At 45.2% G+C, this 25819-nt stretch overlaps 4 protein-coding genes and 1 long non-coding RNA gene across 7 annotated transcripts in view; 2 read left to right on the top strand and 3 right to left on the bottom strand.

Moving 5' to 3' along the window:
• The window catches only part of LOC115385939 (NACHT, LRR and PYD domains-containing protein 12-like), a 226843-nt gene that overhangs the window by 7169 nt on the left and 193855 nt on the right, over window positions 1-25819 (top strand). The window lies entirely within an intron of this gene.
• LOC115385978 (Rieske domain-containing protein-like) lies at window positions 9223-12335 on the top strand. 3 transcript variants are annotated; one of them, XM_030088119.1, is made up of 4 exons: window positions 9223-10406; window positions 10555-10733; window positions 11007-11041; window positions 11332-12335. In XM_030088119.1, exons 2-4 carry the CDS (start codon window positions 10577-10579, stop codon window positions 11617-11619), a joined length of 480 nt encoding a protein of 159 aa, XP_029943979.1. In that variant the 5' UTR covers window positions 9223-10406; window positions 10555-10576; the 3' UTR covers window positions 11620-12335. The 3 variants fall into 3 exon arrangements, with proteins under 3 accessions (XP_029943979.1, XP_029943980.1, XP_029943978.1); XM_030088120.1 differs by having other exon boundaries at window positions 9223-10423; window positions 10560-10733; XM_030088118.1 differs by having other exon boundaries at window positions 10560-10733; window positions 11332-12333.
• The window catches only part of LOC115385945 (NACHT, LRR and PYD domains-containing protein 12-like), a 39715-nt gene continuing 26109 nt past the window's right edge, over window positions 12214-25819 (bottom strand). Inside the window, exons 10-13 of the mRNA XM_030088070.1 lie at window positions 16780-16851; window positions 16251-16433; window positions 15946-16119; window positions 12214-14347 (exon numbers count right to left, since the gene is read on the bottom strand). Of these exons, the coding sequence (XP_029943930.1) occupies window positions 14338-14347; window positions 15946-16119; window positions 16251-16433; window positions 16780-16851 (439 nt within the window). The 3' untranslated portion in view covers window positions 12214-14337. The remainder of the gene's footprint in view (window positions 14348-15945; window positions 16120-16250; window positions 16434-16779; window positions 16852-25819) is intronic.
• Window positions 16867-20007, bottom strand: LOC115386136 (NLR family CARD domain-containing protein 3-like). Its single transcript, XM_030088355.1, has 3 exons — window positions 20004-20007; window positions 18094-19897; window positions 16867-16915 (listed from the first exon to the last, which is right to left on the bottom strand). The coding sequence occupies exons 1-3, from the start codon at window positions 20005-20007 to the stop codon at window positions 16891-16893; spliced, it is 1833 nt and encodes a 610-aa protein (XP_029944215.1). The 3' UTR covers window positions 16867-16890.
• LOC115385985 (uncharacterized) lies at window positions 20022-23627 on the bottom strand. Its single transcript, XR_003931227.1, has 4 exons — window positions 23486-23627; window positions 22227-22284; window positions 21855-21974; window positions 20022-20084 (listed from the first exon to the last, which is right to left on the bottom strand). It is a non-coding gene; the product is annotated as an uncharacterized LOC115385985 (long non-coding RNA).

The raw sequence follows: 25819 nt of genomic DNA, 5'->3' as shown, positions 1-25819 counted from the left end.
GGAGGTGGAGCCAGCTCACAGGCAGTATTGACAGATCACTGACTGACGTGATGTGGAGTTCAACTGATAGTTCACTGCAGCAGACTGGTTGCTCGACCCTCTTTCTCACTGGGCTGTGTACTTTATTTATAGTGACATTTTCTGGTACGTGACTCTATGGAATGTGTTATGTGTTTAGATGTCAGCAGCACAGACACAGAGCAGAGTCTTCTGGATCCAGCAGTTTGTCTCTGAAGAGTGACTGGTCCAAAGGACGGCCTCCGGACTTCAGAGCTGAACCTGGACCTTCAGCCACAGAGTAAGAAACAGTTTTTTTCTTCCTAATTTTGTCCTTAAACCAGAGTGAGCGATGCTGTGCTCACTTTTAGATTTAATTACAATATTCTGAAGCAGTATGAGAGTTGAAGGTGGATCTTAATGTCTTTGTTGTGTGTTGCTCAGAGTAAATGTTGCTTGGTATCCACAGAGAGAAGAAGAGCAGTGATGTCTGTGAGGAGCAGCCAGAAAGCTCCAGAAGCAGAGCTGCACCAAGTAAGAGTGGACATGTGTCTCTGAGGGACTGGAGCGACATGAAAGCTTGTTTTTTGTGTGCAGTCTGATTGTTGTTGTTGTTGTCTTTGAGCAGGTGTTGGTCTGCAGCAGCTTCTAGAAGAACATAAGAAGAGTCTGAGGAGGAGATGTGAACGTGTGACTGAAGGAAGTGATGAAGCAGGAGGAGGAAGCCTCCTCAACAGGATCTACACAGAACTCCACATCACAGAGGGACTCAGTGAGGAGCTTCAGAGGGAACCTGAGCTGAAGCAGCTGGAGACAGCTTCCAGGAAGGAGAGCCTCCATCACACTGCCATCAGGTGTCAGGACATCTTCAAAGCATCAGCCCAGCAGCTCAGACACATCCGAGTGGTTCTGACCAGCGGCGTGGCCGGCAGCGGAAAAACCTTCTCGGTGCTCAAGTTCACTCTGGACTGGGCCGAGGGCCTGGAGAACCAGGATGTCAGTGTGCTGGTGGTGCTCTCCTTCAGGGAGCTGAACCTGCTGGGAGAGCGGCCGTACAGTCTCCTCTCGCTGCTGGCTGTTTTCCATCCCACGCTCCAGAAGCTGACGGCAGAGGAGCTGGCTGTCTGCAAGCTGCTGTTCATCTTTGACGGTCTGGATGAAAGCAGACTTTCTCTGGACTTCAGCAGCAGCCAGCGGCTGCTTGACGTCTCCCAGGAGTCTTCAGTCAGCGTGCTGCTCACTAACCTCATCCGGGGGGATCTGCTGCCCTCGGCTCGGGTCTGGATCACTTCCCGACCGGCGGCGGCCCATCAGATCCCTCCAACATGTGTGGACAGACTGACAGAAGTGCGAGGCTTCACTGACGCCCAGAAGGAGGAGTACTTCAGGAGGAGGCTGAGTGATGAGGAGCTGAGCAGCAGAATCATCTCCCACATCCAGACATCCAGGAGCCTTTACATCATGTGTGGAATCCCAGTCTTCTGCTGGATCACTGCTACAGTTCTGGAGCACATGTTGAGCACAGAGCAGAGAGGAGAGCTGCCCCAGACCCTGACTGACATGTACTCCCACTTTGTGCTGGTTCAAACACACAGGAAGAAGCTCAAGTACCATGAAGGACCTGAGACGGGTCCACAGGAGCTGACGGAGGCTGACAGGGAGCTTCTTCTGAAGCTGGGCAGGATGGCCTTGGAACATCTGGAGAAAGGAAACATGGTGTTCTACCAAGAAGACCTGGAGCAGTGTGGTCTGGATGTGACTGAGGCCTCGCTGTACTCTGGAATCTGTACTCAGATCTTCAAAAGAGAGTCTGTGATCTTCCAGAAAGTCGTCTACAGCTTCGTCCATCTGAGTGTTCAGGAGTTTCTGGCTGCAGTCTTCATGTTCCACTGTTTCACCAACAGGAAGACAGATGTACTGAAGGCCTTTACTCTAAAGGAAACTGCTTTCAAATCTCTGGACATCTTCTTGAAGAGAGTTCTGGAGAATTCCCTTGAAAGTCGGAACGGTCACCTGGACCTGTTTGTCCGCTTCCTTCATGGCCTCTCTTTGAAATCCAACCAGAGACTCTTAGAAGGTCTGCTGGGTCAGACAGAGATCAGTCCAGAAACCATCCAGAAAGTCATCAATAATCTGAAGAAGATCAACAGTTTTCAAATGCCTCCTGACAGAAGCATCAACATCTTTCACTGTCTGATGGAGATGAAGGACCTCTCAGTAAATCAGGAGATCCAAGAGTTCCTGAAGTCAGAGAACAGATTGGAGAAGGAAATCTCTGAGATCCACTGCTCAGCTCTGGCCTACATGCTGCAGATGTCAGACCAGGTCCTGGAGGAGTTGGACCTGACAAATTACAAGACATCAGAGGATGGGCGAAGGAGACTGATCCCAGTTGTGAGGAACTGCAGGAAGTTTCGGTGAGTCCACATGTCATGATCAGTATCTTAAGGATGTTTGTAGGAGGAACTTCCTGCAGTTACTCTGTGGAAATGTTCCTCAATGATCCGTCAAGAAGAAACTCCAGCTGCAACAAATCATTTTGGTAGTTAACTAGTTGGTTTATGGAGCAGAAAACATGAAGTTGTTATCGCTATCAAAAATATTAAAAATACGTGTCATCGTGTAGTTTGATTTTTTTTTTCATAAAAATGAAAGTATTTTTTTCCAAAAGTATTTGAAGACCTGTTTGTTGAAGTCCCCCTGTAAAACAATGAAGGCCCCAGTCATAGCACTGTTCAGCACCCTTCCCAGGTCCTTCAAGAAGGCCGGGTACTCCACATTGCTGGCCCATTGGCCGAGACAACAGTGAGGCACCTGTCTCCTACTCGAAGGTGCAGGGACGTGACCCTCTCGTTCACTGCAGTGAACTCTAACATATTGGCACCTAAGCCGTGGGACTATCAGCAAACCCACACCAGCCCACAACCTCACATGGCAGGCAACACCAGAGAAGTGGCGAGTCCAGCCCCTCTTGACAGCATTTCTTTCACAATTCAGGCTGTGTGTGGATATGAGCCAAACTATATCGACCCAATACCTCTCAACCTCCCTTATAAGCTCAGGCCCCCAACAAGGTGGAAATTGATGTCTCAAGAGCCAGTGTCTGTGTCCAGGGATTGGGTTGTCGGGCACCCCACCATGGGCTGGCACCCAATCCACACTGCGCCTTTCCCCTACGTCCCCCTCCGCAGGTGGTGAGTCCACCAGTGGTCCGGCGTATGTCAGATGGTCGGCCTGAACCTGGCCGGGCTCCATGGGTAATGGCCTTGCCAAATGGGTGCACGTTTGCAAGCCAAAAGCCCAGGCACTGGCTATGCCATACCGTTCAAAATCATGGTCCTTGATTGAATTCTCTTAATGGGGGTTTTTGAGCTGCTCTTCGTCTGGCTGCTCACAACAGACTGGTTTGCCATGGGAGACCCAACAAGGGGCATTAAGCCCTGGACAACAAAGCTAATCACGTGGACACTCAAACTATCCCACCAAGAAAAGGTGGAGGTTCAGGGGTGAGTAAATAGGCCTACTGTTGTTGTTGCCAGAAAATTTAAAGAATAACACAAAGGGATTAATCGTTTTCAGTATTCATAAAATATCTTTGCAACAGGTGTTTCGTTACATAATGCAATTATTTATCACCACTGAGGCGAGTATTTTAAGAGGAATAAGTAGTCAAAAGATTCTTAGTTCGACTACTGGAAGGCGGAGGACAGTAAAACACAAAACACCAGGTCAAGGTCAACTTAAGTGCAAGTGCTGTATATTGAATGTGACAAATAAAACAGAACTATTAAACAAAAAAATCCAAAATATTTACAGTGAACAAACAAATGTACAGACTGAGCAACTCATCATAAAGAAAATAATTTCCGTATCCAGTTGGGTATCGGGATTCTTGTCTCACATGGTCCATTATACACCACCAAATGTCCAAACGTGATCTATTGCATTGGTGGGGTTTGGCAAAAGCGCAAATGTCTGGAGAGAGGGTGTGAGTTTTGGAGAAGTGGTGGAATGGAAGAGTGACCAGGTGAGGGGAAGAGAACAGGTTGCACTAGCCTCCTACCCGACAGTGGGAATTTCTTCAGGCTCCTGGCCGTTGGTTCACTGGCTCGCCATCAATTACTCAAATACATTGTAGGACACCTGGCCTGGATAAATAAACAGGGCCAAATAAAGATTCATCCATCCAACTGAGACTCAGTTCCATCATAACCTTGTATACACAAGCATATTTACAATCACCATGGCATACAAACATTTGACATTGTTCAGCAGTCCATTTCAGTTGGAACAAACCCCAAAACATGAAAAGCTAATTGCTAGTGCTAAACTAATAATTAGCATTCAAGAACAGTACGACAAACAATACAATGAGGCTTCAGCTGAGGCCTAGAGCATACAAGTGCTAGCATGCTAGCATTAGCAGCTAATGCTACCACATGGCTAACAAACAAATCCACACTCACCAATTCTCATCAAACAGGCTCATAACATGACGAAGTCCCCAATCCTAAGTTCCAGGCAGGCAGAGATCTAAAAGTTGGCATTTGTATTAGTTGGAATCAGAGGGATGATTATCAAGGTCTGGATTTGGATCTGACCGGTGCACTGCATCCTCAGCTCCTCTCCCACACAACTGACAGGAGAGGAAGTGAGGTTGCAGTTAACTTTCCCTCCAAAACCTTGGATTGGCTGTGGGACACATGTGACCTGTGAGGTGGGTGTGATGCATTTGAAGGACCTGCAGAAGGTGGGAATTTGGAGATTTTTCCCAGGGTTACATTGTGCTGTCACATCTTCTCCTATTAGACTGATCATGGTCTTTAATTTTGAAATTATATTTGAAGTCTGAACATTGTTGATGAATTTCACCAATAATTGTTTTTCTCCACGAATTTAGATCAGCTGAAGCTCTGATGTCAAACAGGAGGAATCCAACAAAGTGTCCTCTCTCATTGCAACTTCCTGTCTTCTCTCTGTCTCATTACAGAATTTCTTGCTGTGGAGTCTTTGATTTTGACTGTGAAGTGATCTCCTCAGCTCTGAAGTCTGACCCCTCCCATCTGAAATATCTGGACCTCAGCAACAACCTCCTCAACGATTTATCAGTGACAATTCTGTGTTCTGGACTGGAGAGTCCAAACTGTAAAGTGGAGACTCTGAGGTCAGTTCACTGTTTGAAGTTAGAATGTGTTGGAGTGAGAAGTAGGTTGCACCAAAAGCTGTACATTCTGAGTCTGAACCTTCTTCAGCTCTTAATGACTTCAACATCAAACCTTGTCCTCTCATCTGATTTCTTTCTGTGATTATTCAGGTTGGAGGACTGCAGGTTGACAGAGATTGGCTGTTCTTCCGTGGTCTCAACTCTGAAGACCAACCCCTTCTTCCTGGAACACCTGGAACATCTGGACCTGAGCCAGAACCATCTGCAGGATCCAGTAGTTGAGCAGCTGTCTGGTTTTCTGGAGAATCCACTCTGTGCTCTGCAGACTCTGAGGTCAGACTCCATGTTTGAGTTTGTGAGCAGTGAAAGTTGTGTTGACAGTAAAGTGCAGATAACAGGCTGGTCTGAGAGTGGTCCACACTGAGGGTCTCCATGAGAAACAGAGTCTTCTTCTCTGTGCTTTAGTACTCTGAAATTCTGTACGCTTTACTATTAACTTTGGTAATTAGCAAATAATGAGTATTGAAAATTCAAAATTAATAGCTTAGTGTATCTTATGAGACAAACAAATAAGCTCTCCACTGAGCTTTCCACTGAAAAGGGACACAGTCCACAAGGTAATGTAATGTAAATAAAATCCTATTCTTTTCATAATTATTAACCATATCTGCAAAATATTAGTCATTATTGATCACCAAATAAAAAATTTGATTCCTGACCATTTGGATCTGAGATATGTCTGAAAAGAAATCCTCTCCTCCTGTTCTTCAGCTGTTTGGACTTATCAGACTGAAAGAGTTTCGACATGTACTTTCTTCAGCTCTCGATGACTTCAGCCTCAACCCTTGTCCCCTAATCTCACTTCTTTCTCTCTTTATTCAGGTTGGAGAGCTGCAGTTTGTCAGAGGTCAGCTGTTCTTCTCTGGCCTCAGCTCTGAAGTCCAACCCCTCTCTCCTGAAACAACTGGACCTGAGCTGGAACAAGCTGCAGGATTCAGGAGTTGAGCAGCTGTGTGGTTTTCTGGAGAGTCCACTCTGTGGTCTGCAGACTCTGAGGTCAGACTCCATGTTTCAGTTTGTTTGAGTGAAAGTTGTGTTGACACTAACCAGCAGACATCAGGCTGATCTGAGAGTAAAGCAGAGGAAAGCAGCTGCCCATTGAGCACAGCCAGAATGATGCCAGAATTTGAAAATATCAGCATTGAACATGCCCCCCGCCACTTTTAAACTGTTTGAGTAGCAGCATTCTGGGTACCCATTGGAAATAATGAACACCAACTGAATGACAGGCAAGACACAGACAAAACTTAAGCTCGGTGAGAATATAGTATAGTAGCTGCTATAGTACTACTATAGTATAGTAGTAGGTGAGAGTATAGTAGCTGCGGCTAACTCGAGCACTAAGCGCTCTGTATTGACCAAATCAGACAAACGTTTCCAACAGCTTCACTGATAATTTTCCACCCAGATACGAAAGGGTGTGTCATGGCATCAAAAACCCGATGTCACCAGGTATCATTGGACGGGGCTGTCCTGCAGAGACGTCACAGAGGAGTGCGGTCCCACATTCCGAGAACGCCACATTCTCCAGCTGTAAATCTGTGGCTGCTGTCAGCTCAGACTTCCTCCCTTATAACCCCTACGTCAGTGCACCACACCTCCTCACTCCCCCCCTAAGTCTCCAAACCCTGCCCTTTTTAATGTGAGATCTCACCCAGTGGACACCACAGTGTGTCCTGTGAGCCCCGAGGGGAGCGCCTGTTTCATTTTTTTTGTCCATCACAAGTCTTTCAGTGTTGTCCAGTAAGACACACTCAAAGTAAACAACAACAAGATAGTGAGACCAATGAGTTCAGCGTCAAACTTTAACTCACCTCTTTCTCTCTTTATTCAGGTTGGAGAACTGCAAGTTGTCAGAGGTCAGCTGTTCTTCTGTGGCCTCAGCTCTGAAGTCCAACCCCTCCCTCCAGAAACATCTGAAAACTCTGGATCTGAGTTCCAACCGTCTCCAGGGAGCAGGAGTTGAGCAGCTGAGTGGCTTTCTGGAGAGTCCACTCTGCAGTCTGCAGACTCTGAGGTCAGACTCCATGTTTGAGTGTGTGTGCAGTGAAAGTTGTGTTGACACCAAAGGTCAGACATCAGGCTGATCTGAGAGTGATCCACACTGAGGACCTCCAGGAGGAACTGAGGCTTCTTCTCTGTGCTTTTAGTCCTGTGACTGTCTGAGATGTGTCTGAAAAGAGCTCTTCTCCTCCTGTTGGCTTCAGCTGTTTACATTTCTAAACTCTTCAATCTGAAACTTCTTCAACTCTCAATGACTTCAACCTCAAAGGTTGTCCTCTCATCTCACTCCTTTCTCTCTTTATGCAGGTTGGAGAGATGCACGTTGACGGGGATCAGCTGTTCTTCTGTCGCCTCAGCTCTGAAGTCCAACCCCTCCCTCCAGAAACATCTGAAATTTCTGGACCTGGGTTTCAACCCTCTGCAGGATTCAGGACTTGAGCAGCTGTGTGGTTTTCTGGAGAGTCCACTCTGTCGTCTGCAGACCCTGAGGTCAGACTCCATCTTTGTGTGCAGTGAAAGAGCCAATGCTCGTGAGGCCATCTGATGTGTGTGTCAGGTCCTGTTCTATTAATAATTAATAACTGTCTGAAGTAAAAATTATCATTGATCACAAAACAGTCTATAACTGTGATCCTCAACACTGTAGATTTGAGATTTTTCTGAAAAGAGCTCTTCTACTCTACATTCTTCACCTCTCACTAGCCCTGTTTACATGGGTCTAAAAATCCTACTGATAATTGGATTTTGAAGTGGATCGCTTTTATTAGGGATTAGCTGATGGTCAATTTTTCTATCTCTAATAAGAATCATTGAAGATAGTTGTAACCCCATCCCCAGGTAGCTCTGTAATATTTTGGGTAAAGAAGGAGTTTGAGGGGTGTCATAGTACACTGGGACAGAGTCTAAGTCTAATTCAATGGTGCTTTAACCTGTGGCACCGGGAATATGACTTTAATATAATTGACAGTGCCTCCATTTTTTATTTAGAAAGAGCATCAAATGTGTTCATGTTCATTGCTTGACAGAGGGTCCACTTCCAAGTAAATAGTTTAACCAACCAGTTTAACAATTCTGATTTATAGTTGATGCCCCAAAGGTTACCTGAAGTCGTTCATGGTCATTCTTTACTGCCGTCAGCCAAGTTGACCATGAAGATTGTTGAACATGGTGGTACCCCGAAGTTGAAATGTCAACGTCTAGAAATTCTTTTAATATGCTTTTAAGACAATCTTTTAATCTCACTTCTGTCTCTTTATTCAGGTTGTTTAACTGCAGTTTGTCAGAGATCAGCTGTTCTTCTGTGGCCTCAGCTCTGAAGTCCAACCCCTCCCTCCTGGAACATCTGGAACAACTGGACCTGGGGGAAAACGATCTGCTGGATTCAGGAGTTGAGCAGCTGTGTGGTTTTCTGGAGAGTCCACTCTGTGGTCTGCAGAATCTGTGGTCAGTTGACTGTTTGTTGCTGTTGTAGAAGGATACATGTTTGAGCTGGCATGTGGATGATGTGTGTGATGAAGATCCACAACAACAGAACAGCTCATTGATCAGGACTCATTAATGTGGAGCTGCTCGTTTCTCCATCAACACGTCTGATTGGTTCCTCCTCATTGGTTCTGCTGCTTTCTCTCTTTATTCAGGTTGGAGAGATGCAGTTTGTCAAAGATCAGCTGTTCCTCTCTGGCCTCAGCTCTGAAGTCCAACCCCTCCCACCTGAAGGACCTCGACCTGGGTTCCAACCGGCTGAAGGATCCAGATGTGCAGCAGCTGGTTGATCTTCAGCAGAGTCCAGACTGCAGCCTGCAGACTCTGAGGTCAGTAGATGGTTGGAGCAGGGTTTCCGCCAGACGTTTTCAGTGTGACCCCCCCTCAGTGTGTTGGTGTGACAGTGGTGGTCCTTCATGAGCTCTGAGCTGCTGACGGCTGCTCTGAACAGGACTGAAGTCCTCACTGCTTCACAGAGACTCTGATCATCTCCTCTCATCTCTCTGCAGGTGGGACTGAGAGCAGAGAGGACGCTGTGTGTCCTGATGTAAAAGTGAAGCTCCTTTTTTGACCAAATCGAGTTCTGACTGTATTCCGTTAGTGTATCATGAACACTGTGTCTACGTATCCAGGTCTGCATTGAAGGATTCAAGTTTGTTTGTTTGTTTATTTGGAGTATAAAAATAAAGTTGAGGAACAATAAAAAGAAAAATGTGCTGAAGTGAAATTTCCTGCATGGCGGCCATCTGTGGGCGGAGCCACTTGCTCAACCCTCCTGTGAAAATCCTCCACCTAAAAGGTGCACTAAGTAATATGATGTTGCCTAACATACGTCGATCGCGTGGTCATAAAATACAGATTGCTGTGCTACTTGTTTAGCAAAACCTCGAGAACTCTGATATGATTGGCTTTGGTGACAGTCTGGCCCCGCCCACCAAATTTGTCCTTTGTAATCAGCTAAATGTTTGAAAGTTGTTTTTTGGTAGCAAAAGAATTTAGTGAAACACAAAACCTTAGCTTCAATAGTGAGATAAACAATTGAATAGTTCAAACAGAAAACTGTAGAGTTATTAGCTAGCTAGCTAATTAGCATTAACAGGCTCCACTCACTCACTCCCCCCTGACCTGCCACCTTAAAGTACAGGAGGAGTTTGAGTGCCTGATGATCCCAGGCGCTATATTGCCGGGGGCTTTATGTCCCTGGTAGGGTCTCCCATGGCCTCAAAGACATTCTGACAAACTGCAAAAGTGCCTCAGGACAGTAGGAGGAATACTTTGAGGACCAGCAGAGCTCTGTTTCCAGTCTACACCAAATCACACACATGCATGAACTGCAATTATAAAAGTAGCATTAAATTGTAAAACTCTGATAAAGTGAAGGTACCCTACGACTGCGACCACTGTTACACTTCAGCTGAGAATTACTCCACTAGATTTACATGGATCAAAGCAGTCAGAAGGAAATCTCACATGATAAAGTGTTAAACAGTGGTTTCTTGATAAATGCAGACATTTCCTGGCTGTAGTGTAGCTGTTGTGGCTGTGAGAAGCAGATAAGGAACAGGCTTGTAGGCTGGGCCAGCTGAAGACTGCTGCGTCTGAAGATAACGGAGGAGAGCCCCTTTTAGCCGGCAGCCCCGAGCTGGCAGCAGGACAGTTTAACAACGTCACGGAGGAGAAGCAGCCGCTGGGTTTAAAGGTAACGTCAAGAAAAGAGTAAGATGTGCTTTGTTATTCTGAAGTCAAACACCGCTGTAAAGATGATCATCAGTTTGGGGAGTTTCTCCCTAATCTTCTGGAGGAGGAAAGCATTCTGATGATACACTGTGGTATTTCCTGCCCCACACTTAAGGAGGACTTCACAGAGCCATGGACGGAGAGGAACAGGCCACAGAAGGGCTGCACTTTGTTGGCAAAAAGGACCAACTGATTGAAGAGAAACGCTCCTTCAGAACACTTGAGGGCCGTGATATCCTGATCATCCACCAACAAGGAGCCTTCTACGCTTTAGACAGCTACTGCTATCGTGAGTACAGTTGTTGAAGCGAAAAAGTTCTTATAAAAGTTGCACTCAAAGTCTAATAACTGCATTGTTGACCTTCAGATTTTATCCAGCAATAAAAAGGCTGACATTTTCTGTGACTCAAACCCTGATGATGTGAGGTGGTCCCTGTTGGTTCCGTTAGTTTGTTATGCATGAAACACTTTAGTGTTCATGCAAAACCATGTTCAGTCAGCTAAAGCTTAGTGTGATGAACTGTTTCCCCTGCTATAAACTGATCCTCCATCCTCCCTCCAGATGCTGGGGGAGCGCTACAGAACGGAGACATCGAGGTGAGATTTACCTTGACTTGACAGTTTAGATGCTGCGACTGTGAAGAAATGAAACCCAAATATCATTTAAATTAAAGTTCAGGACTGTAAGTTTTGGCTTTTATCTTATTTTCTGTGACATCCTATTGGGTCTGCAATCAAGTGCTTGGAGGCTGATGTTGAAATTATGAAAATATGCTGAACATTAACATCAGGGCGTCGTGCCAAAGGGCGTAAATGACCTCCACTCCACCCACACCGGGCTTCTAACCTGATTTATTTTTGTTATTTTTTTGCTCACACTCCTGCAGGATATTGATGGCAAGACGTGCATAATTTGTCCGAAGCACAAGTACAAGATTTGCTTGGCCAACGGGGAGAGTTTATACAAGGCCACCGACCCCACGCAGGATCCTCCGGCGCCCAGGTGGTACTCCAAAGGCGTGAAGCAGAGGACCCACATGGTCACAGAGACCAACGGGGACGTCTACGTCAAGCTGTCCTACAACCCCGGCTGGGTGGAGTCAGACTTCTACCAAGGAGAAAAGGGCAAAGTGGAGAGAGCCAAGGCAGAGGCGGCAGACAAGGCCACATCCTGACACTGTCTTTCTTCCTCAACCGATCCCCTCTCACTGACTGAATAAAGATGTTTAGTGCTTATTGCTGATACGTTCTCATTTCATGCATTTCAAGCTATCGGGTGGACGGAAAATCTCTTAATTTTGGTGAGTGTTTGGAATCTTTACAGGCAGATTTGAGACATGTCGCCATGTTTCTGTTTGTTGATTTGTGCACTTGATTTAGAAAAGAAACTTTTCTCGACCTGAAGTTCATTTTTGATTCTTCCATGTCAAACTGGACGGTGTGTCCTGATGAATATCAAAAAAATCAGTGATAGGAAAGACAAAACAAATACTGACCCTGAAGTGAATAACTGTTGTCATAAAACCTGAAAAGATAACAGGGCTCAAACGGGTGCGTCATTTCACAATGCATTGTGGGTCGTGGTTGCCATTTTCACAGGCATCTGCTTTCGTTGACATCGTGCAGGTACAGACGCTGTACTATCAGAGACACTCAAACATTAGATAAACATGGATGCACTGAAGAAAACAATGGATGGACTGTAGATAAGCTGGACTCTGTTATGAACCACGAAACCATGAAAAAAATGAAATAGAATGGAGTCATTTCAGCACATTTATTGGACAATAAATTTAACCCATGCAGTGTTTTTTTCTCAATTTGCTCATTTGCAGTTTTAACCTTTTGTAGATATTAAAGAGAGAGAGTCATTTCTGGAGGTACAATGAATCTGCTCATCATTTTGATGAAACTTCACCAGGAACACTGTTGAAGTATTTTGGAGGCAGTGACATGCTGGGAAAGTCCACATCAGACTGAGATGAGACTTGAGCATCAAGTGAGGAAAAAAACTGTCACTGTATACACGTACCTGACTCGTCTAGTAAACAGCCAGTCAGGAGATTTGCTGACTTTTGATAAATACTAATTGTCCCATTTCTCTGTTAGTTTCTAAATCTGCTTCCATGACCTTTACCACTATGGATTACAATCTAACAAGGTGTCTACATCCAGTTTTAACAGTGCAGTGGTAACAACTAATTAGAAAAGGAAATAAAACTTAAACAATTTTCAGCATGACTAAACCCAAACACACACTCCAGCTGTTCCGGTCCTTAACTGAGCAGTCGCCGCTCTTCACTTTTATGAACTTTTAACATTTTTTTTCCCTCTGAGAGAGAGAGAGAGTGAGAGAGAGAGAGAGAGAGAGAGAGAGAGAGAGAGAGAGAGAGAGAGAGAGAGATCAGGCACATATCTGTTCTTTGCTTTCATGTTTCTGTCCTTTACATTGAATTTCAGCTCTTTTCCTAGAAAGTAAAGAACTGAAAAAGTAAAAAACAGAAGCATAAATGTAAAGGACAGAAATTCGAAGGAAAGTAACAGATTTTTGGAACATAAAACACTGAAATATGAAAGTACAGAAAGATGACAGAAAAGAAGAGAAATATGAACGTAAATACCATAAACATTGGAGAATGGAGAGAAATATCTTGAAATTTGCAGAAATATGTGCTCTTTTTTCTTGTCCTTTGCTTTCATATTTCTGTTCTTTACTTTCATATTTCTGTTCTTTACATTGCCTTCCTGCTTTTTTCTTTGAAGATAAAGAACTGAAAATAGAAACAATAGAAATATAAATGTAAAGGACAGAAATCAGGACTCCCCTCCTTCCCTCATTCCCAAGAAAACCACGGCCATAACTACTGCAGTCCAACTCCCAACTTATTGAGACTGAGAGTGAACAGAAAGTGTCAGGGTGAGCAGAGGCTAAAAATAACAAACCATATAAATTAATTGATTAATATTAATTCCCCCTGTCATTTTCTGCAAAGCAAACAAAAGGGAACTGAAAGACAATAATTGTCCTAAGTTTTTGAAACACAAAAACAGGAGAAGAAGATTCACAAAAGAAAAAGGGATGTTCAGCCATATAAGCAACAAGTGGACTGATTTACAAAAGGATTTCTCAAAATGAAAACAATCAGAGGACCGAACACAGGATCATGCTGCCTGAGTTCAGCTGGGAACAAGGAGAGAAGTTGAGCTCCTGGCCTTAGGTTGGTCTTATTTTTATAGGCGGTCCCATCAGCCAATCAGCTGGCAGCACCTGGGGACCTGCTCCACACACACACACACACACACACACACACACGATGAGCAGCACCCTCACCTGGCAGGGAGGGGAAAACACACACAGAGAGGGGTGCACAGACACAAAACCCCTTTAATATGACCTATTAATGGGCTATTGTGCCCAGATTACTCATTTGGTAGATTCAGGTCAGAGTTTCATATTGAACTCTGATCGGTCTTTGATTTAAAACAAAAGGCTGATGCCAACATGCATCAAATTGTCAAATATCAGCACTGATTATCGGCCTTTTACTAAAGCAATGCTCTGTGAAGTCGCCCATTTTTCTGAACTGGTCTGCAACCTTTTTAACATGGAGGCCAGTTTGAATTTTTCCTGTTAACCAGTGAGTCCCGATCAGCAGCAGACTAGAGCTGAAGAAAAAACTGGAGCTGGACTTTAAGACTTCAATCTGCTTCAAATAATGACTGAAACAATAATGCATAAAAAATAACAGAGGAGGAGGAGATACAGTCCACACATTGATGATTCTGAGTCACATCCAGAGGAACCATGGTTCGATGCTGGACTCTCACAGCTCTTCACACTGCAGATCTTCTGCTGGTTCCTCTGTCACTCACTGCTGGATGAAGCTCTGCTCTCAGTCCCACCTACAGAGAGATGAGAGGAGATGATCAGAGTCTCTGTGACGCAGTGAGGACTTCAGTCCTGTTCAGAGCAGCAGTCATGAAGGACCACCACCGTCAGACCAACACAACAAGCCTGTGGCTCCTCTGATTGGCTGACTGTGTGTCCTCTGCTGTCCAATCCTGAAGCTGCTCATTTGAACGAGCGGTCACCCCTCGTTTGAAAACTAGTTGGAGGAACCTGCTGATAGCAGGTTCTGCTCAGATGACCTCAGGCTTCGAGCCGAGCTGTAGGGCTTAATCAAGTCAGCGATGTACATGGGAGCCTGGCCGTGTAGGGCTCTAAAAGTCAGTACCATGATTTTAAACTGGACAAGGAACACAGCAGGGAGCCAGTGGAGAGATTTTAAACAGGTGTGATGTGGGACCTCCTGTTGGTGTTGGTCAGCAGCCTCACGGCTGAGGTTTGGACATACTGAAGATGAGCCACCTGTTTCTTTTTTAAGGTAAGTGAACGGATTTTGCAGTAGTCTGGCCACGAGGATACAAATGCATGGACAATCATTTCAAGCTCGACACCATGGGCCTGAGCTTAGTGATATCGCTGGAAGAAACAGCTTTTAACCTGCTGCCTTGAGTGGTGGTATTGTGAGATGGCTTCATCAAAGATCACACCAACATTCCTCAGTTTAGTTTCAGGTAAGAGGCTCAGGGTGCTTTCACATCTACTAGTCCACTAGAGTGGTTCGGTTCGGATATAAATGTCGCAGCTGTCAACTAGTTAGGTTCGCATTCACACCACTTGTTTTTGCAGACGAACTATCCACTATGACCCTCCAGCCCCTTAGTGGTGCTGTTCACACAATAGTGTGTTTTGGGTGACGGAAGTGAACCCTGATTGGCCAGCATGTGTTGCTACGGAAGGTTCCGCCAAACAAAAAAGCCTTCTCCACAACAGAGAGGACAGGACCGAGGCCGGTCAACGTTCACACCAGCAGCGAACCGCTCCGAGACCGCACCGAGACCGCCTCCTCGAGGAGGTCTCTGTACGGTTCTTTGTCCCGGACCAAAACTAACTGGTCCACTTTCACACCAGCGCAAACGAACCGAACCTTCAGGTGTTGCGGACTCCAGTCCGCTTCAAGCGGACCAAAATCAGTAGGTGTGAAAGCACCCTCAGATCAACTAAATGCTGCTTAATAGTGGGGATGGCACTGTCTGGGGCAATAATGCGTGTCTCAGTTTTTCCTGAATTTAACTGAAGCATGTAGTCATGTAACCACTGTTTAGTTTGTGACAAGCAGTTCAATAAGGAGCTCAGTTTATGAACTTCAGAAGGAGGAATAGAGCTGAAGGTCGTCAGCAGATAGATGGCAGGAGACACCGCTGAACTGCTGGATCATTTGACTGAGAGAAGAACATATAACAAGAACAAGAGGGGTTCCAGAAGTGAGCCCTGGGGCACACCACACAGCAGGTTGCCTGGATCAGACATAATGTGGTTGACTGACACACTGAAGCTCCTGCCAGCCTTCTCCTATCAGGATCTTTGTTCCCACACCGACTGTGTTTAGTCCAAACAAGCTGACAGCAGCATGGACTCACTCCAACCATCTACTGACCAGAGAGTCTGCAGGCTGCAGTCTGGACTCTGCTGAAGATCAACCAGTTGCTGCACATCTGGATCCAGCAGGTCATTGTAAAACAGCAGGAGCTCCTTCAGGTGGGAGGGGTTGGACTTCAGAGCTGAGACCAGAGAAGAACAGCTGATCTTTGACAATCTGCAGCCACTCAACCTGAATAAAGAGAGAAAGTACAAGAATCAATGAGGAGGAACCAATTAGATGTGTTGCTGGAGGAATGAGCAGCTCCACATCACAGCTGCTGACTAATATTTCTCCTTCTGCAACAGTAACAGTCCACTGACCTCAGAGTCTGCAGAAGACAGAGTGGACTCTCCAGAAAACCACACAGCTGCTCAACTCCTGAATCCAGCAGGCAGTTCAAACTCAGGTCCAAATGTTTCAGATGTTTCAGGAGGGAGGGGTTGGACTTCAGAGCTGAGACCACAGAAGAACAGCTGATCTCTGACATCCTGCAATAGTCCAACCTGAATAAAGAGAAGAAGTGAGATTAGAGGAAACACTTTGATGTCATTGAGAGCTGAAGAAGGTTCAGACGGGAAGAGTTTAGAAATGTAAAGTTCAAACAGCTGAAGCCAACAGGAGGAGAAGAGCTATCTTCAGACACATCTCAGATCGCCAGCTCACACAGCAGCCACAACCCGAGGACTTCTCTTTTTTATGGACACACATGAGCTGAGTTTAACAAGAAAGACTAGGAAACAAATCAAAGTTCACTCTGATTTTACAACTCTTGATTCAAACACACACACAAATACAATTTATGTCAGTGATTCGACTCCTACAGATTGTAACTTCAGACAGTGAACTGACCTCAGAGTCTCGAGTTTACAGTTTGGATTCTCCAGTCCAGAACACAGAATCTTCACTGATGAATCCTTCAGGCTGTTTAAGCTCAGGTCCAGATGTTTCAGATGGGAGGGGTCAGACTTCAGAGCTGAGGAGATCACTTCACAGTCAGAATCAGAGAGTCCACAGTTAGAAAGTCTGTGAAGAGACAGAGAGAAGACAGGAAGTTGCTATGAAAGAGGACACTTTGTTGGATTCCTCCTGTTTGAGATCAGAGCTTCAGCTCATTTGGTTTGACTTTGGCTTCCAGGTGTTTTGATCATGTTCTGAGTCCTAAATGGTTTGTGAACATCTGTCAGAGATCTGAGTAGTCAAAAAGCTTTCATTGTGTCACTGAAGGATTAAAAGTGTCTTCAGTTCAAATAGTGGACTGGTTGTCCTGTTTGTACTCTAATGAAGTGGTTTTCTACTGGGCCACAAGACGTCAATACAGCTTCCCACCACTTGGTGTCAGTGGCGAGTCAGTCAGTGGTTGAACAGGCTCCAATGAGCAGCAGCAGGAGAGAACAGATGTAAACACTCAGCTGAAGTTTTAGAAACACCGTTAAAATGAAGGTGAAAGTGATGCCACCTCGTCCTCAAAAGGACAATTTTGTGCAGAAGACAATCTTGAATTTAAGTTCATCTTTGTGAACGGAGGTCATGAGGCACAGCTGAGAGCTCAGTGTGTTGAGTGTGAGCTAACGCTACAGCCAACCAACCACTGAAGAAATCAAAACTCAGACCGCATCATGAAACCAGATATCCAGAGTTAGTCAGAAAGCTCCTGGATATTTTCAAGAGCAAAGAAAATGAGGAACGATTGTCTGAAACCCCTTCTGCCGTTAACTATATACGGAACCAGGATTCAATATTGTGCAAACAACTGAGACCAAAGAACCACTGGAGGCTGAACTGAGAGAGAACCTGAAGCCCATTCAACCAAGACAGGACCAGATGAGGTCCAATGGTCTCATTAAGCACATCATAAAAAAACACTATTATGAGTGTTAGTATTCATTTGTCAAAAAAATTTCTAGACTTTGTCAAGCAAAGTAACTTACTGATGACTTTGACATCAGCAAGTTATAAATCAGTATTTTGAATTGCACTTCATGAAAAATGTATTTATTCTTAACTGCTGAAAAATGACTCTTTCAAATTTTGTGGTTCATAATCCGTCGAGTCGACTATCAAAATCATCGTTTGTTCATGACGGATCATTGAGGAACATCTCCTCAGGAACTACAGGAAGTACTTCCTACAAACTGAGATATTGATCATGACATGCAGACTCACTCAGCCTTTCTGCAGTTCCTCAGAACTGGGATCAGTCTCCTTCGTCCTTCTGCTGATGTCTTGTACTTCTCCAAGTCCACCTCCTCCAGGACCTGGTCTGACATCTGCAGCATGTAGGCCAGAGCTGAGCAGTGGATCGCACAGAGTTTCTTCTTTGATCTGTTCTCTGACTTCAGGAACTCTTGGATCTCCTGATGTACTGAGAGGTCCTTCATCTCCATCAGACAGTGGAAGATGTTGATGGTTCTGTTCGGAGAAATGTTTTGACTCCTGATCTTCCTCAGGTTCTTGATGACTCTCTTGAGGGTTTCTGGACTGATCTCTGTCTGACCCAGAAGACCTTCTAAGAGTCTCTGGTTGGACTTCAGAGAGAGGCCATGAAGGAAGCGGACAAACAGGTCCAGGTGACCGTTCTGACTTCTGAGGGATTTTTGCAGGACTTTCTGAAGGAAGATGTCCAGAGATGGGAAAGCATCATCATACTGAAGATGTTTCATCTCAATGAAGGACTTCAGTACGACTGTCTTGCTGTTGGTGAAACAGTAGAACATGAAGACTGCAGCCAGAAACTCCTGAACACTCAGATGGACGAAGCTGTAGACGACTTTCTGGAAGATCACAGACTCTGTTTTGAAGATCTGAGTACAGATTCCAGAGAACAGTGAGGCCTCAGTCACATCCAGACCACACTGCTCCAGGTCTTCTTGGTAGAACACCAAGTTTCCTTTCTCCAGATGTTCCAAGGCCATCCTGCCCAGCTTCAGAAGAAGCTTCCTGTCAGCCTCCGTCAGCTCCTGTGGACCCGCCTCAGGTCCTTCATGGTACTTGAGCTTCTTCCTGTGTGTCTGAACCAGCACAAAGTGGGAGTACATGTCAGTCAGGGTCTGGGGCAGCTCTCCTCTCTGCTCGCTGCTCAACATGTGCTCCAGAACTGTAGCAGTGATCCAGCAGAAGACTGGGATTCCACACATGATGTGGAGGCTCCTGGAGGTCTGGATGTGGGAGATGATTCTGCTGCTCAGCTCCTCATCACTCAGCCTCCTCCTGAAGTACTCCTCCTTCTGGGCATCAGTGAAGCCTCGCACTTCTGTCAGTCTGTCCACACATGTTGGAGGGATCTGATGGGCCACCGCCGGTCGGGAAGTGATCCAGACCCGAGCCGAGGGCAGCAGATCCCCCCGGATGAGGTTAGTGAGCAGCAGGCTGACTGAAGACTGCTGGGAGACGTCAAGCAGCCGCTGGCTGCTGCTGAAGTCCAGAGAAAGTCTGCTTTCATCCAGGCCGTCCAAGATGAGGAGCAGCTTGCAGACGGCCAGCTCCTCTGCCGTCAGCTTCTGGAGCGTGGGATGGAAAACAGCCAGCAGCGAGAGGAGACTGTACGGCCGCTCTCCCAGCAGGTTCAGCTCCCTGAAGGAGAGCACCACCAGCACACTGACATCCTGGTTCTCCAGGCCCTCGGCCCAGTCCAGAGTGAACTTGAGCACAGAGAAGGTTTTTCCACTGCCGGCCACGCCGCTGGTCAGAACCACTCGGATGTGTCTGAGCTCCTGGGCCGAGGCTTTGAAGATGTCCTGAACCCTGATGGCAGTGTGATGGAGGCTCTCCTTCCTGGAACCTGTTTCCAGCTGCTTCAGCTCAGGTTCCCTCTGAAGCTCCTCACTGAGTCCCTCTGTGATGTGGAGCTCAGTGTAGATCCTGTTGAGGAGGCTTCCTCCTCCTCCTTCATCACTTCCTTCAGTCACACGTTCACATCTCCTCCTCAGACTCTTCTTATGTTCTTCTAGAAGCTGCTGCAGACCAACACCTGCTCAAGGACGACAACAACAAAATTCAGACTGCACACAAACAACAAGCTGTCATGACTCTACAACACAACAAGTCCAGTGAAGACAGACCAGTCCCTCAGAGACACATGTCCACTCTTACTTGGTGCAGCGACGCTTCGGGATCTTTCTGGCTGCTCCTCACAGACATCACTCCTCTTCCTCTTTCTGTGAACACCAAGCAACATTTACTTTGAGCAACGCAACACACAGCAAAGACACTAAGATCCAGCGTCAGCTCTCACTCTGCTTCAAAATATAAGACCTGAAAGTAAAACTGAACAGATCGGTTCTTAAACAAAGTTAATGGAAACACATATGAGGTTCTCTTTTGGACAGAAATCATTTTGAACTGACACACACCTCTGAAATCATACATTTCCCACTATAATCATTTGCATTTACACATAAAATTTACTTTTAAATGCACATATGAGCAATATCTTTCATATAAACTAGCATTAATTCACACATACACACAAGACACCCTGTACCCATATAAATGAGTGATAAAAGTATTGAATGTGAGAAGTTATACATCTTCACATGAATGAGAGGTTAATCAAGTTCATGTGTGAGCTGACACTGGTTAGAATGAGACCTTTGTAGTTTGTGTGTGTGAGGAGTAATCTGTCATGGAAGAGATGGAGCTACAACAAAGACATAACCCTGTCTTCAAAGTCTGTGTGTGGGGTTTTAGTGGTATTTCTAATCCTAAACAAATGCCCGACTCACCTCAGATGGCTTCTTTGGATGTGGAGGAGTAGCAGCTTGACTCCAACCTCCTCCCTGGTGACTGAGCGACTCACCCTATCTCTAAAGGAGTGCCCAGCCACCCTACGGATGAAGCTCATTTCAGTCGCTTGTATCTAGGATCTTGTCATTTCGGCGATGCCCCAAAGCCATGACCGTAGGTGAGGGTAATGACATAGACTGACCGGTAAATCGAGAACTTTGCCTTTCAGCTTAACTCCCTCTTCACCGCGATGGACCAGTACAATGACCACATCACTGCAGATGTGACATCAATTCTCCTGTCAATCTCACACTCCACCTTTTTCCTGAGACTCTGAGATACCTGAACTCCTCCACTTGGGGCAGGATCTTGGGGCACCTACAAATTCTGTCCATAAAAGTTATGTACGGAACCAGTGACACAGGGCAGCCCTGCTGGACTCCAACAGGTCCGATTTACTGCCGGCAATGTGAACCAGACTCCTACTTCGATCATACAGAGACCGGACGGCCCTTAGAAAGGAACTTGGACTCCGTACTCCAGAAGCACCACATAGCTCCAGATACCACATCCTCCAGATCCACAAAGCACATGTGGACCAGTTGGACGAGGTCCCACTAACCCTCAAGCATCCTGTGGAGGGTACAGATCTGGTCCATTATTCCACGACCAGGATGGAAGCTACATTGCTCTTCCTGAATCCGAGGTTTGACTATCGTTCGAATCCTCCTCTCCAGTACCCTGGAATAGACTTTCCCGGTGAAGCTGAAGAATGAGATCCCCTACAGTCGGACCACCGTTTTAAAAAGGGGGACCACCACCCTGGTCTGCCAATCCAGAGGTACTGTCCCTGACCACGACATGGTGTTTTAGGAGTCACAAGAGCCAGCAAGACCTGATAGTATTTCTTCTTCAGCTTGACTTCAGCCCTTACTTCTGGTGTTCAGCCCACCATTGAGAAATAGAACGTCAGTGTCACGTACCCCCTCCCAGTGCCACGGAGAAATGATCTGGTGAAGGGTGTACATGTCTTCCTCCACATCCACGTCCTCTCGGTATGTGAACTGCAAGAGATCCTACACTCTCTGCAATTGTGGCCCCAGAGGGTGGTGTTCTAGTAGAATCTGCTTGATTTCAGAGGTGTGTGTGAAAGTTAAAAATGAGTTATGTCCTAAACATCTCGAAAACACACAGTCTCTTACATTGTGACTGAAGGTCCAGTTTTGACTCTGAAGCTTAGTGGAATGTCTCTGGACCAGTCACTCTTCAGAGACAGCCTGCTGGATCCTGAAGACTCTGCTGTCTGTCGGAGCTGCTGATATCTATGCACACACACAGTAAGTTCATCATGAAGACAGTGGTAAAGAGATGAACCATTACAGAGGTCAAAGGTCAGACCCACACAGCTCACTAATGAGTTTCAGATGTGGTCAAAACGTGCTGGATCATTGAAGTTCAAAATGAGTGAATGTTCATGTTGATCAGACTAAAACACCAAGTGCTGCATATTTTCTTATGTTTTGGTGTTTTGTGGATTCTGGATGGACTCTGCAGGAGCAGCTGACGTCTCTTACCTGTCCACAGACTCTGATCTGTCCTCCTCTTCATCCACACCAGACATGTTCAGTCAGGCTGAAAGAGAAAAGCAGCAACAAGAATCAGGACTAACATGTGCATCACACACACACACACACACACACACACACACACACACACACACACACACACACACACACACACACACACTAAAGGAGGAGGGTTGGAAATGTAACAGTAAATAAAACAAGGATCAACAAAATAAAGTCAATTTGTAGTTCTAAACATATTAAGGCTGTTTTTTACTCGCCTCTTGTCTCCCGCCTTATTTCTCTTGTCCATTACAGTGATATGAAGTGTTTTCTAACCCTAACCCTACTACTGGGTGGGGTTCATGCAGGCAGTGACTCATGATGAAAGCGAAAGTAAAAAACTTAAGTTCATACACTTAATAAAAGTGATTTTGTTCTTTTAGGGTCAGTTTTTGGGACCAGTTTTTTGGTTTTGTAAATATTTTGGGGCTGGTTTTCTTCAAGGTGTTGCTTGTTTTGAGCTTCTTACAGTTTTCAGTAAGAAAACAAAGGATGACAAACATGGAATTTCAGCAAAAATGTTCAACATAAATCATGAAAGCAATCCTATCTGTGGAGTTTTAGGGTTTAATTGACTCTGATTTTGTTGGTAAAACTTCTCAAAACTCAGGGAGACATTGAGGCACATTAAAACTCACTTTTTCCTCACAGACAGGATGGAACAGAGACCCCTGAGGCCTCATTTATCAACCATGCACACGCACAGATTTGCACGTAATGAGTGCATATGAGTATTTCCAGACAAATTATGGGATTTTTCAACTTGTATTTGTGCTTTGGAATGTGTGTCAAATTAAGCACTACTCCGACCAGTCATAAGCAGGACATCTAGTGGTAGAATAGTGAAACTACAGGTAGAGAGCATGAAGAGAGTCACAGCAGGTGCACATGCAGAATATGTCCTCTGTTTACTTGAATTAAAAATGATCAGAAGCTTCATCTTCATCTTCATGTGGGACATGCAAGTTGGATAGGTCTTCATGTTAAAGCCTGTCAAATTGCAATCTCGTTACATGACCTGACCCGACCCCCACCGGGCCTCCACCATGCGCTCCCTTCACATTTCTATCTGCCTCCTTATACACTGGTCTAGATCTGAAACATAAAGCATGAAATCAGTCCCATCTGTCCAGTTTAACTTTCAAATCACACTAAAATGTAAACTCTCTTGACACAGGAAGACATTGAGGCTCTATAAAACTCACAGTCAGGAAGGAGCAGAGATCCTTGGAGACACAGATGGAGTTTCACACAGGTATTTGGAGTTTGAACGATGGTTTAATCCCAGAATAACAATCATAATAAGAAAAAACTTGTAAAAGTTAGCGAGCAGCATAGGAGGGCACTTCCTCCACCAATGCAACAGGAAATGTGTTTTTTCAAGAGACAGTTCTCATGAGCCACAAACACAGCGGGTTGCCAGATCTGACAAGAAATCAGCCCACATTTCAAGACAGACACTTAAAAAGTCCAGCAGTGCTGCTCTCACCACAGTGAATGATTCTAAGTTCATGGAGGCTCAGGCAAGGCTTGGATTAACAACAAATGAGCTTATCAAAACTTCAAACACTCACTGGGCATGGGTTACTCCCCCCCCCCCCCCCCCCCCCCCCCCTTTTTTTTTATTCATTGTGTCTATGTCTGTCTTCTTTCTAACAGGTTTAGTTGTGCAGTCATCAGGTTCTCTCACTTTCCTCATTCCAGCCTGGTAGCAGCAGCAGCAGCAGGAGTTGTACTTCATGACTGCAGCCATTTGTTGTTCTTGTTCATGCTCTACACATACTGTTCCTGTCCAAAACTATTGTTGTTCCAGTGTTAAAAAAAAAAACCAGATTGAAATAATAATAATAATTTCTCAGTCTTTCAGAGCTGTTTGTCAGGTTTTGTGTTCATGCCCCCCATCCTCTTTTAAACTTAGTGAAGGCTCTGCTCATATGTTTGAAGGTGCATTAAGGAGTTTTAGAACCTTAAAAATACTTATTTTCCACCATAAATACGTTAGACATTTTTAATGATGTGTACAATGTGCCCTGACATATTCATTACAAGTACCTCTAACAGCGCTGAATTGTCACTTGAAAGTCACAGTGCCGGTCCGGCTCCAGAATTTTTTTGGGGGAGAATTTGAAAGGAATGACGTAATGCACGCTCCGGCTGGTTAAGTTTCGTTTTGTCCGCCATTACTCCGCCAGATGCTTAGTGAGCAACAACTGAGCAGGATCTTCCAGAAAGTAAGAACAGACTGGCTTCTAGCACTGCCACAGCTCCAGCACAGACTCCACCAGGTAAAAGAAACTTAAATCTTACTTGAGCGCTACTAAACGAGCGAGGAAGGAGTTCCCTTCCTCCGTGCACGCAAGCCACAGGCACAAGTTTTTCACTAAGCTGCATTACGCCCAAGGCCTGCAGGGGGCGCTGTTTCGCATAAAACGTGCAAACTCCTTAATGCACCTTTAAAGCAATCTTTATAGAGGCAAAAATTGTTACTTCATGTCTTTAAAGGTGCATTAAGGCGTTTGCACGTTTTATGCGAAACAGCGCCCCCTGCAGGCCTTGGGCGTAATGCAGCTTAGTGAGAAACTCGTGCCTGTGGCTTGCGGGTACGGAAGAGGGGAACTCCTTCTTCGCTCACTTAGTAGCGCTCAAGTAAAATTTAAGTTTCTTTTCCCTGGTGGAGTCTGTGTGGAGCTGTGGCAGTGCTAGAAGCCAGTCTTTTCTGACTTTCTGGAAGCTCCTGCTCAGTTGTTGCTCACTAAGCATCTGGCGGAGTAATGGCGGACAAAACGAAACTTAACCAGCCAGAGCGCGCATTACGTCATTCCTTTCAAATTCTCCCAAAAAAATTCTGGTGCCGGACCGGCACTGCAACTTTCAAGTGACAATTTAGCGCTGTTAGCGGTACTTGCAATGAATATGTCAGAGCACATTGTACACATCATTAAAAATGTGTAACATATTTATGGTGGAAAATGTTTTGGAATTTTTGGTGCTACAGAGCCAAAGATGACGAGTCAAGGTGTTGACGCTGCACAAGGAGAGTTTATTCAGGATTGCAGAGGAAACACACACAGATCAACTGATCGAGAACGAGGCTGCTGCTCCGAAGAGGATTCAACCCAGTTCTGGCATGACTTCCGAAGATGCCAGATTATATTTTACGTGAGAATAACAAGTGGAGACAAACAGGGCGGCCTTGCATATGTCACTGTGTTCCTGAAACCTTGGAACAAAGCATCATTCCATATCAGAAAATAAGTATTTTTAAGGTTGTAAAACTCCTTAATGCACCTTTAAAAAGCCTTCACAGTCTTGCCGTCTCATCCTAATCACTGCACTGTATTAATGTCCAGCAAGAAATGTATTTCCATCTGAAAAGGGATGTTATAATAACTCATAATGGCTCTTATTAAGTTTTTTCATTTGTTTTTTGAAAAAGGTATCAAGAAAAAGCTGGAAGTGTGATGATTACTTGTCTCATATGATCAAAAAACACAAAAAATAACGGCATTGAACCACTGTTTTCCAGTTCAGGGGAGACA

The sequence above is a fragment of the Salarias fasciatus genome, chromosome 3 (genome assembly GCF_902148845.1).
Source record: "Salarias fasciatus chromosome 3, fSalaFa1.1, whole genome shotgun sequence".
NCBI lineage: Eukaryota > Metazoa > Chordata > Actinopteri > Blenniiformes > Blenniidae > Salarias > Salarias fasciatus.
The sequence above is the reverse complement of the archived record's forward strand: the minus strand, read 5'-3'. Positions and strand labels throughout refer to the sequence as shown.

Excerpts from the sequence above, each read along its gene's own strand:
- LOC115385978 (XM_030088119.1), top strand. The coding sequence starts at position 10,577 with ATGGACGGAGAGGAACAGGCCACAGAAGGGCTGCACTTTGTTGGCAAA. Across the intron at positions 10,734-11,006 it reads TTTAGACAGCTACTGCTATC|ATGCTGGGGGAGCGCTACAG; the intron begins GTGAGTACAGTT and ends TCCTCCCTCCAG. Across the intron at positions 11,042-11,331 it reads TACAGAACGGAGACATCGAG|GATATTGATGGCAAGACGTG; the intron begins GTGAGATTTACC and ends ACACTCCTGCAG.
- LOC115386136 (XM_030088355.1), bottom strand. Across the intron at positions 16,916-18,093 it reads AGGAACTGCAGAAAGGCTGA|TGATCTCCTCAGCTCTGAAG; the intron begins GTGAGTCTGCAT and ends CTGACTGTGAAG.